A 12,702-nucleotide genomic window follows, 5' to 3' on the forward strand; every position below is an offset into this window, starting at 1 on the left:
TCCTTTTTTTCTTAGAGTGTCATATCTCAAGCTTGTGCCTATAGGAAAACCCTACACTGGTATCAGTTATGAAGGTCAGTGACTAAAATGTGTTAATTATTCTTTTCTTTTATAAATTTATTTATTTTATTTATTTTTGGCTGTGTTGGGTCTTAATTGCTGCGTGCTGGCTTTCTCTAGTTGTGGTGAGCGGGGGCTACTCTTCGTTGCAGGTGCATGGGCTTCTCAGTGCAGTAGCTTCGCTTATTGTGGAGCACGGGCTCTAGGGCACGCGGGCTTCGGTAGATGTGGCGCATGGGCTCAGTAGTTGTGGCTCGTGGTCTCTAGAGCACAGGCTCAGTAGCTATGGCGCACGGGCTTAGTTGCTCCACAGCATGTGGGATCTTCCCAGACCAGGGCTCGAACCCATGTCCCCTGCATTAGCAGGCAGATTTTTAACCACCGTGCCACCAGGGAAGCCCCTAATTATTCTTGAAACTTACCTTTGCTTCTATTCATTAAACAAATATCTTTCCCAGTATTACATTGAGAGAATGAAATTGAGAACTTAAAGTCCAAATAATTCAGTCAGTTAAAACTGTAAAATTGACATGGCTTTAATTTCTCAAATGGAAAAGCAAGTAATTGAACTGTGGGAAATGTGCTGGTCTCCAGTTTCGAGACACAGTACAGCACAAAGACCTGGCATTCTGGCTGAAGAGTTATAATAATAAACAGAAATTTGAAAACCAGGAAGACAAGTTTTCCAAGAGTGCAACTGTGGCATTTCAAAAGAGATATAACAAGAAATTCCGGAAGATGGCCAAAAATAGGTTTAGATAATTGAGATTCCTTATTTGAATACTTGTTTTTGATGGAGAAACACAGTTAAGAGGAAATGAAGCTTCTGTCTAAGAGGTCTAAAATATTTTCTCCTTTTCACCCTAAATTGGGTTTGCTTCTGAAGAAAAGTGTTAGCCAAAAACAATCAAATAGGAATTCAGTACTGCTTAAATTGTAGCCAGAAGTTTAAAAAGTGACCAAATCAAAACAAAAAAAAATTTTTAATTAATTGAAAGCAAGTATTTTGATTTTCTAGGAGCTAAACCTTGTTTTATAGGATTCCTATTTAGAAAGTCAAAGTATCTTGATCTGTTTACCTAGTAATTACATGCCCATCATGGGACAGAAATACCACATTACTCTACGTTTTAAATTTCTAATACGTTCTACTTTAATGATACGTAAGGAAACCTAAAATGTTAATCTATGCCTCCAAAATGCCTTTAAAAAACTCAGTAACATGTCTTCTGAATATACCAGAGTCTTTTATACCATTTTACCTAAATCCTTGAACCATTTGATTAATCCGAATTCAGTGAACCTATGTCTTCAAGGCAGGTTATCCAGAACTGGGAACATTTGTTTCTGTATTTCCATCCTAGTTGCAACTGACTTATGTGCCTGGTCTGATGACTTCGACTATCTTTTCATGACTCCTAAATTATGGAGGTAAGTCAAGATTTAATATTGATTATAGTCATGTAACATTCATTCGGAATTTGTATTCCTGTAATATTTATTTAATTACTAAGCACTCGTAGCATTGCATTTTTACTAGCAAATTATGGTATATTCCAGTTTTGGCTGAGCTGTTTTACTCTGATTAAATGTATAATTTTGCATAACTTTTTAAAAAAAATTTATTTATTTTTGGCAGCGTCGGGTCTTCGTTGCTGCACGCGGGCTTTCTAGTTGCAGTGAGCAGGGGCTGCTCTTCGTTGTGGTGTGCGGGCTTCTCGTGGTGGCTTCTCTTGTTGTGGAGCACGGGCTCTAGGTGCGTGGGCTCCAGTAGTTGTGGCACACAGGCTCAGTAGTTGAGGCTTGCAAGCTCTAGAGCGCAGGCTCAGTAGTTGTGCCGCACGTGCTTAGTTGCTCTGCGGCATGTGGGATCTTCCTGAACCAGGGCTCGAAACTGTGTCCCCTGCATTGGCAGGCGGATTCTTAACCACTGCCCCACCAAGAAAGTCCAGTTTTGCATAACTTTCGATTACTTAGTATTTCTATATACATCTAGACTTTCATCTCATTTTTTGTGTGATTACCCACATAAACTTCTAGTAGAAAGTACCATGGATTTTTTTCTGTATTCTTTAACTTGAATCAACTCTTTCAGACTCTTTATGTAAAGTATACTCATCTGTCTTTGAATCTACTATAATTCTTGTTTTTCCAAGTGCCTGTTTACTGAGACTATAGTGTTCCAAATTTTTCAGTTCAGTTCAGTTAAGACTCTTAGTCCAGCCCTGAGGGGGAATATAAAGACCAATATAAAGCACAGTCCCAGTCCTCATCTTAAAAGAACTCATGGAACCTCAGACATTGCAGCCAGACTTTCTTGGGGTCTCTTATTACAAGAAGGGTAAGATAAACCTCTCCTGTTTGGCTTCCAACTTGGGAACTCAAAGACATTCGAATTCTTACCAGATTGTGAAATGAGAAAAGTAACATGAAATAGAAACACTTGGTAGTTGGTGTGTTTTATTCAACTGATAAAAAACCACTTTAAAACAATGATTTATGGATTTGAGGTGTTGGTGTGAAATCTGAAGGTGCAGAAAGCTCTGTATGATTAACTAAGTCTTAGGCACATTTCAGTTTTAGGAGCAAATTCCTATTTATTTTGCTGTATTTTGTTGCTTATTTATTCTGTGCCATGCTTAATACTCATTTCCCCTTCACCATGTAAGGTGTTAGCTTTTTATCTATTAAAGTATTTTGGGAGTTGTATCGACCTCATAGCTTAGATATATATTAAGACATTTTCTGAGCTCAGAAATATTGAGATGATGAGTCTTTCGGTAAAATTTGCACATAACTTTTCATCTCAGATAGATCCAATAGAAGGCCTAACAATTCATGACAAAGCTGTTCTGGGACCAAGCTGGTGAGTAATTATGGTTTTTATGATGTTGTTGATTTTCCAGAAATCTAAGTATTTTTAGTAATATATTTTCATCTCATCTCTATACTCCTTGAACTTTTGTTTAAAACAATAAGTTTGATGTCACACTGGTGTTTTCCACGGGTTCACTGGCTCCAGGAAGGTAATAAAATTTCCCAAATTTCTTTTTAAAAATTTTCTCTTAGTGGCTTTTACATTGCTAAGTGTGCTATTACAGAGTCAACTTCCCCAGCACACAGGAAAAATAAAAGTAGAATATGGGATAGTTAGAAGTCTTAGCAAGTTTTTGTTATTCCAGTAAGGTCTCTGTTAATGTGACCATTTCTGTTATTTATGATAGAGAACCAATACAAAGACTTATAAAACTAAGCTGACATTTGTCAGATGTAAACAGAATACAAGACAAATAGAAACAGCTTACAATTCCCTAAATCATATATTTCTCAAGCTGCTTTCCCTTGACCATTTTATATTACTTCAGGCTTCTGAATTCAGATATATTTTGAAAGCAGCCCGAATTAATTTCGACTTTAACATAACCTAAGGATTCTTTGTAATTATGACTTGTAGATTCTTTGTAATTATGACTTGTATATTAAATTCGAGAGTAAAATTCAACACCAGAGCATCTTTTCAGAAAATCTTTGTAGGGAGAACTTCCAACAACTTATAAGGTTACATTGTTGAGGTTCAAGAATAAGCTAAAATCTTTAGTGCCTTATCAGAAATGAAACTGTAGGTGATGGAAAGAGGCTGAAACAAACATAAGTGGGAGAATAGGGGAGACCCAACTATCACTGGTATTGTTAAGACTGACAAACCATGCTTTGTGATGACTCATACCTGTATATCTGAGATGGATTGATAGGAGTATAATGATTTGATAGACCAAAGTTTTCAGTTTGGTTGGCCAAGACAAGCTTCTGCCATTATTTTCTTATAATTTCTTATGATTTTCTTATAATCAATTCAGTCAAGAAGTTAAGTGATGCTCATATGAAGATGTTAAGGTCTTTTTTTTTTTTTTTTCTAAAGCAGGCAAGAGTTTAAATTTGCCTGTGGTGCATCTAACATAAGCCTGTTTTCTTCCAGCCATATGCCTGCCTCCCTTTCTAAAACAAGACTCTTTTGCGTGTCTTGACATACCAGTTACAGTGCCCCACTCTATGTTGGAGTGAAGACAAGAGGCTTATTACTTAGATAATCTTGACAGATGTGTCTCCAGATAATATCATCTCTAAAATATTTACTAAAATAAGAAACTCAATCCACTCTGAAAGTATACTTTTCCTAATGAATAATATACATTTTAAAATTTTGGTTATCTATCTCCTTCTGAAAACCTCTGGATTGTGAACCCATGACTTTTGAGGAACTGTTTAATTAAAGGCTTAAGTTATTTTAATTTAAACCCATTGTCAGTGTTATGAACTGTAGTTGTAGTGAGCTCTAGAAGGGACGACCTTATTTTGCTCCTTGCAGCTCCTTGGTCCCCAGTGTCTAGAATAGTATTTGGCACACAGTAGATGTCAATAAATATTTTCTGACTGAATTAATTAAACGTATATATACTACATGTTTCCATAGGGTAATGTTTCTATTAGCACATTAAAAAGAACATTTTATTTCTCATCTCAAGCTAATTTCCGGCAAGTGTGAATGACTAAGAACACATAATAGCAGTTTAAACATTTCCTGTCTTATTCCTTGCCAACCTGTAGTTACAGTATTTTTTGCTTCACTATTCTTTTAACCAGTTATCAGTTTTGAATCATCTCATCAGCAAAGCCGTATACGGAATTAAACAGTGTAACATATATAACCATGCCAACTACACCCAGCTAGTTAAATCACACGCATGCCCAAAACTTAGCAAACTAGAAATATTGTGCCCTCGAATATAATGCTAGCAAGGGAGCCAGGCCAGACACATCATCCCCAAAACTAAGATGACAGACTAAAACAACTAAGTTGGTTTTTTCTGCAGTAAAGAGAGGATGTGTGCCACCAAAAACAAAACACTCATTCATAAGGCTTTTTTCTTATTTGGGTCATTATTTTCCGTTGCTAACCTTAACGTTACTAATCTTGAAGTATTTTGCACTTTTCCATTATACATAATCTTTTGACGTACTATTAGGAAAAATTTTTTTTAAATCTTTCTTCCCTGCAACTTAGTACACAAATCTATAAGTAATTACTAGAAATTTCTGGAGTCTAATTTCTTTACTAAGTGTAGGGGTTTCACAGAAAGGATGGAAGAGTAAAATTTATGTCAGTATGAGATAATAGGCCATACTATGTCATAACATGCCTCCAACCCTGGCACACACACACACAATCTTTCAGGTATGGCTTTTTCTTCCTTTTTTAAAAAAGACCTCCCTGGTCTGATGAAAAGTAAATCTTCCTCCCACACCCAAACCCCACTCACCCAGTTTCCTCTCTACAGGTGACACATATCTTTGCTGAAAATTCCATGAATATAGATATATGAGTATTATATATCTTTCCGCAAATGGAAACTAGATACTGCATATAAAGTGGAAATATATTTTTCCACTTTATACATTGTCTTACACCTTGCTTTTTTTCAACTTATATATATTTGACAATCCTTCCTTCTTAGTTTATAAACTGCTGTCTCATTCTTTTTAAAGGCTGCACGGTATTTCACTGTATGAACCATAATTTATACACATTACCTGTTGATGAACTTTGAGTTTACTTCCAATTTTTCGCTGTTATGATGATACACTGTCTCACTTGAATGTGAGTTCCTTGAGAATAAGGATTTTTGTCATGAGTAAATGTTTTAATTCTGAAAACTTAGTATAGTATTCAACAAACGTTTAACAGATGTTTTTGAATGAATGAATGGTACTTTTTAAAATGCTGCTCAACTGCTTCCACTCAATGTTTTTTAACCCTACTATGTGCAGAGTACTTTGTACTCTTTGGTCTAATGATTCCCTTTCTAGATATTTATCCTAATATTTTAAAGACATGTATATAAGAGAAATTCCTACAAGAGGACTCACTAAGTCAAAGTAATATGTGTAGGGGACTTCCCTGGTGGTCCAGTGGCTAAGACTCTGCACTCCCAATGCAGGTTCGATCCCTGGTCAGGGAGCTAGATCCCACCTGCCGCAACTAAGAGTTTGCATGACACAACTAAAAGATTCTTCATGCCACAACTAAAAGATCCCACATGCTGCAACTAAGACCCGATGCAGCCAAATAAATAAATATTTTTTAAAAAGTAATATGTGTATTTTAAATGTTAGTAGAAGTTATATGCAAAAAGCTTTTTACCAGAGTAGGTGCTAATTGGTAACAAAGGTATTTCTCAACAAGTGTTCAGCACAGTGCTTTACACATAGTAGAGTTAAAACGGTTGAGTGGATCGAGCTCACATTCAAGTGAGAAAAATTTGTTTTTATGATGGCATGTAAGTCTAGATAGAGGAAAGGGCTGATTACTATGCCTAGGAAAGGAGGAAAACAAGGCCTTACAGAAGAGGTACAGTTGAAAGTGGGTTACCCATCTTCTTCATCATTATCATCACTGATAGTTACTGAGTGCCTACCATGCGCCAGGCAGTGTGTTGAATGCTTTACATTATCTTCTTTAATCCTCATATATCCTATAAGGGAGATATATTTATTATCCTCATTTGATAGATGAAAAAGTTGAGGCAGAGAGAGGTTAAATGACTTGCCCTAGCCATATAGCTAGTAAGTGACTTAGTTGGGATTAGAAATCAAGCAGTCTGATTCCATAGTCCATTCTTGAACGCTTTGTAAGTGTTCATGAAGAAGAGAAAGGGAAAGAGGCATTGAAGGTAGAAGGAATGTGCACCAAAGCACCAAGTGCACGGTGTTGTTTAGAGAGCAGCACGTAGTCAGTGTGTCTTAAGCACTGTTAAGCTGTGGTTGCCCAAAGATGGCATGGTAGAAGGCCAGAAAGTTAGGGTGAGTACATATTTGACTAACATATATGCCCTAAATATGGAATTTCCAAACCAGAAAATGGCAATTTCTTTTTACTCTAAAAGAGAACCGAGAACCTCATTTCTTTTTCTGAGATTGCTCTGGCATGAGGGTAGTCTCTGGTTTCAGTGTTTTGTTCATGGCAAGAGCTTCAGGCTTTTTTATCCTTTCAAAGCTATAGCATTCAGTTTTGTCTTCAGAGGATACTGTTCTGGTGCTGACCAGATGGAAGCCTTCCATTAATAAAGTGTCAATCAGTAAGCCGAGGACATTAGTTCCGTTGGCCAGTTTTCGGTTATCAGGTTTTATAGAAACATACCTAGGACACACAAAAGTGTTCAATTATAAAACATCCCTTTAATAACCAGCAAAACTAAACAGAAATATTTGATTTATAACCTCAAATAAAGGTATCAAACCATTTTCTGATCAGATATTTTTAAAGACTTCATTTATAAATCCAAGCCAGTACCTTCAGGCTACTGAAAACAGAGACTTTGCTGTGATCTCCAAAGTCATTTTAATTCCACATTTAGGAATATAGCTAACATTGATGAATTTTCATTGAGAAATTATTTTCTGGAGCAAACAATTTGATCAAACAATTAAATTAGCTTAATTTTCATATAATGTAATTTAACTATTTCCAAATTTGTTTTCAACTTACTAAATATTGTTTTAATCGATTTAATTAATTGATTCAATCTTTTTAATGAACATCTGATACACTTACAGTTTCCCCCTAGATCTAATTTTACCCATTACCAGCACTGACATTACAAATTTTCTTTTGTGACTTTCTCCTATCAAATGCATTTTGCAGGTGAAATTTTGCAGATGTTAAATGTCAAGAAGACTTCATTGTCAATTTTTCTCAATAACTGTCCATTGTTGAAGAGCAAGACATGGGGTCAAAAGGCTTCTGGAATCAAAACGACAAAACTTTCTGGAAAACTCGATAGATACACATTATTCAAGAAAAATATACCTGAACTTTTCAGATTGACTATATGTTGCTTTAATAATGTCAACATAACATGTCCATAAAGATATAGCTATATTGCCCCTTCTTTATCTACCATCAGGATTTTTTTTTTTTTTTTGGTACGCGGGCCTCTCACTGCTGTGGCCTCTCCCGCTGCGGAGCACAGGCTCCATATGCACAGGCTCAGCGGCCATGGCTCACAGGCCTAGCCGCTCCGCGGCATGTGGGATCTTCCCGGACCGGGGCACGAACCCGTATCCCCTGCATCGGCAGGCGGACTCTCAACCACTGCGCCACCAGGGAAGCCCCATCAGGATATTTTTATATCCTTTGTGTCCTCCCACCATTTGTTTATGAGATGTGAAAAAAAAAAAAAAAGGCTTTAGTTCCAGGCAGCTACCTAAACTGTCTGTGGTTTTATAGGATAAAAAGAGCCTTGGGAAAAAAAAAAAAAAAAAAAAAAAAAAAGAGCCTTGGGGTCATCCCTAGCCTCCTTTTAATTATGATTGATAGAGTGGTTATTGTAGCTCACATTTAGAAACTCATTCTAGGCAAAGAAAAAAATTCAATAATAAAATGTAAAAATTATAAAAGTACATATCAAAAGCACATTTATGTTTAATACAGCAAATTTTTAACATTAGTAAATCATTTCATCTACCCCCAAACCCCAGATCTTGATTTTATAGCCTAGAAACTTTTGTCACAGAGAAAAAATGTTACAGAACGTCTCACAAAATTAAGATGCATATAGTATATAGTAGGTGATAACAAAGTGCAATGTACTTGCAAGAAATCACTTGGCCTAAATACTTGATTCCCTAAGAGGCCAAAATGAAAAATGGAAGATTTCAAGGCATAAGAAAAAGATAAAAGAAACTAATGGGAACTGGAAAATCAAAACTTATTTTAAAAACTTATAAGGCAAGTACACTTTTCCATTTGCGCTAGTTTATACAGGAACGGTCAGATAGAAGATGGCTACCAAAGAGACTCTAGAATCCTGTGACCATAACTTGACTTGATAATGTGGTATGTATGGCCCTCTGCAAGATGCACGCCAAGTATTTCTAGTACTGTGAACTTGAGAGATAATAACTGAGCAACTTGCTAGGTTACCAAGACCTCAGAGTGATAAATCATATTAGTAGAACATACTGAACAGCTGGATGATACATCAGGCTCTGAGCAGCCGTTCAGGCTCACTCCTCCACTTTCCACCATCAAGAAAAACATCTGAATGGACAGATTCAGACCACAAGGAGTGAGTAAGAAATAAAAATGATTGCTAGCTAAATAATTATATACCTAAGGTGGGCCTCTTAAGACCAAGAGCTTTCATCCGATCACCTGAACTCCCAATAATGTCACCTTATTTGGGTTATCTACCTCTACTTTGAAATTGGAACTATAGAAGAAAATCATGACCACTTATAGGCTGAAAAAAATTCTAAACTTCAAACAACTGAAAAGAATACTCTTTGGGGATGCAAGAAAAAGTCAGTTTAAAAAATATCTTCTGGTTTTGGAATTTAAATATAATGTCATTCTCTCATTAAGATGAAAAAAATTTTTGTACTATTTGTAAAATACAAACACTTAACAGCAAAGGGGAAACTACTGTCACTGTGTACACACAAAGAATATCCCAACTTGAGTTTCTAATGTTTTTCAAGATTATAGTCATTTTCTCCAAATGCATAGCTTTTAAAGATCATTTAGTATTTCCATGATACCTTTTTATCTTGCATGTTTCTTCTTGAAATCAATGACACCATTTTTCCTTAGTTTTTTAACTTTTTAGAAAGGGATCCCCAAAGATCTTAATCACACAAATTAAAAAAAAACAACTGGTAATTTCCCTTCTATTTATGTTAGTACCCCACCAACTGTGCCCAGAGTTATCTTAAAACATTTTGAGGTAAAGATAGGGTCTTAGGTTTTCTTCTCAATCAGCCTGTTAGCTGGATCTCTTTCCCCAAAATGACATTTCATGCCTCTTTGGAAAGGCAGGAAATTATAAAGCGTAAAAACTTAAGAATTGTCCTACTGGGTTCTTCAGCTGGTATGCAGGACCAAGGGGTATGCTGTGGGAGGGGTAAACATTGGTCATTTCTTATGGTTACTGCAAAAGTTAAGAAAATATCCCCAAATATGTCTGTCTACCTTGACCCCAAAAACGTGTATCTTATTTAAATACTGTCAGTAAAGAACATATGTAGACTTTTTTTTCCCCTCCTGAAAATTAAAGCCAGCTTTCACAGTAAAATAACAGTGGGACAGCATTAAGACATTTCTAAGGGGCGAAAAAAGTGTCCGTGACAGTAGAGTGGAAATCCGCCTTAGGGTCCAGCCAAGAATAACGGGGAGAAAGTGACTGACTCAGAAGCAACTATCCTTAATATACTGACAGCCTATCCCAGTATTTTGAGTTGTGTAAAGAGTGCCAACAGTGTAACAGGAGACCAGATTTGCCATGAGATGTATCTGCCTTAATGGTGTTTAAAAATAAAGTGGAATGGAGAAAAATCAGTAGCCAAATCAGAAGGACTGAAAGAACAACTGTACATAGTGTAATGAAATCATGACAAACTGTTGAGCCTTTACTATATACCAGCAACGAAAAGAAACCCTTGGGGAGAAAAAGGCTTCTCATTCCATAGTAATGGAACATAATCTATAAAATTGTTTCCTCCTACAACTTGAATGACCATAGTCCCAGTTTTCCCTGGACAACTTTGATTTATTCCTATTGTCCCACATAATAACTTCTTTCACTCTGAAAAGTATCCCAGTTTGGACAATAATTATCTGGTCATTCCACCCAACTCTGCTGGTTACACCAAAAAATCATTTTGAGTAATCATTTTTTTCCAAAACTGAAATGAGAAAATTTCAATTTTGAGGGGAAACATCAGGAACCAGTGTAGAATAGAGGTTTCAAAATACAAAATACCTGATTCCAGTTTGGTTATCAGTCGTGCTGTCAGAGCCGCATTGGAAAACCAGGTCATGGTAAGAAGGTCTTTGTGGAGGCAGTGGAAGTAAGGTCATCTGAGGAGGGAAGGAGTTACTACTCCAGGTCGGTGCTGAAGGTTGCTCTATAAACACTGTAATTCTCCCAGTTAACATCTCGATTGTTTTGCTGCAAGAGCCAAACACCCTAAAAAAAGCTTGAGTGTTTCGGCTTAGGAAATGTACCTCCACAAGAGCAGGTCTTGGCTGTAGCAGGTGTTCTTGGTTTAAGAGATCCACCAGAGGATCAAGTTCATAGAATACAGCCTCCCTCTGAAGCCTGAGATAGTCTGAAAAGTCAGTGGGTAATAAAAGCTGGTGAGTTCTCAAAAAATCTAAGACAAAACTAAATAAAACACCATCTCTGTCCACAAAAATCTGGCCACCAACCATCTTGAATTCTTGGTCTCTGCCATCTAACATACGTGTCAACCGAGAGGCAGGAAACTGCTTTAAGGTTGAAGACCTTGTGGTGAATATCTTCCCTCCCACGTTCAAAGTGACCAGTTCCTGACTACTCATTTTCCTCTTGCTTCACACTAGAGGCTACACACCATCAGGCAGACTTAGGAACTTGAAAATCAACCTGTGACCACAAACGTTACATATGATTAAGAAATGTAGGGGAGGGGAATGTAACAAAAACAAAGACCTCGATTTCCAGGTAACTACTGTTAAAGCAAATAGTGTGTCCATAGCTGTGTTTACAAATTTGAGAGTTGCCTGGGAATGTACAGTATACAGAATGAAAAAATAACAGATGAGGAACTCCATAGTTTAAGGAAAACTGCCAATATGTCTGAGGACATGTGTCAAATAGATCCCTTTACTATATCTCATTTAAAAAAAAAAGAACCTTCATAAAAACCTCTTGTAAATCTATAAAATATACTGGGAGCAGAAAAGCATTCCCCCTCTCCAAACCTCTTATCTACTATGAGTCCTCATGGCAGAGGTAATATTTATAAACATTGTCTTAAGTTTTTATATCCCTTTAGCAATTTAGTGGCTAATCTTGGATTGTCAGTTGGGGATAAGGCAGTCATTACCTCAACTAGCAGCTTATTTTGACTACTCTTCTCATAACTAGAATGATTCTTCTGTACTTGAAATTTAGTTGCCACCTTCTTTTCCTGTCCCTGCTTGTATTACCTCCTCTCAACTAAATTAATGGACTGGGGTAAAGACCCTCTGGACTGTCAAGGAATGTCTTGTCCCATGACAGAAATAAGGTTGACTGAAAGCAGTTCTAAGATAAAGTCACTTCTTGTTTTCATCTGAATTCTAAACAAGGTGAAAAAATTATTTTTGTTCTGTGGGAGACAGGGCATCTTTACCTCATGTGAGCAGATAGGACAGCCTTAGTGTTTAGCTGATTATTTTGTACTTTATAATAGCTGATAGATTGTTTCATCTATCGTTAAATTAGTCTTACTACTCTTAAAAAATTCTTTAAACAAGTGAATTGATTGGTTGTACAGTTGCCATGATACTTTGGAACAACACTTAGCTGCCAGTAAAAAGGCGGCTTTTCCATTTCCTGCTCTTGCAATGTGTTTTTTTGTTTGTTTTTACGCATGCCTTTGCTTGCAGTCACCTAAGTTTTGTAGTTTACCTCCAAACTCCTCTGGTGATAAATTTACAAAACCTAAGCAGATAAAAGGCAAGCTGAAATAAATCTCCACCCTCCTTAAAACGTAAACTTCGCATAAGGTAATGCCAGTTTTTGTTTACATGAGACTTACATTGTACCAAAAAAAGAAATC

General features: G+C 36.5%; 1 protein-coding gene across 1 annotated transcript; it reads right to left on the reverse strand.

Moving 5' to 3' along the window:
- Positions 1 to 6,888: 6,888 nt before the first annotated feature.
- Positions 6,889 to 12,683, reverse strand: KCNRG (potassium channel regulator). The gene is made up of 2 exons (XM_032611608.1): positions 10,878 to 12,683; positions 6,889 to 7,255 (listed from the first exon to the last, which is right to left on the reverse strand). The coding sequence occupies exons 1-2, from the start codon at positions 11,456 to 11,458 to the stop codon at positions 7,015 to 7,017; spliced, it is 822 nt and encodes a 273-aa protein (XP_032467499.1). The 5' UTR covers positions 11,459 to 12,683; the 3' UTR covers positions 6,889 to 7,014.
- Between the last annotated feature and the right edge of the window lie 19 nt (positions 12,684 to 12,702).

The sequence above is a fragment of the Phocoena sinus genome, chromosome 18 (assembly GCF_008692025.1).
Source record: "Phocoena sinus isolate mPhoSin1 chromosome 18, mPhoSin1.pri, whole genome shotgun sequence".
Classification (NCBI taxonomy): Eukaryota; Metazoa; Chordata; class Mammalia; order Artiodactyla; family Phocoenidae; genus Phocoena; species Phocoena sinus.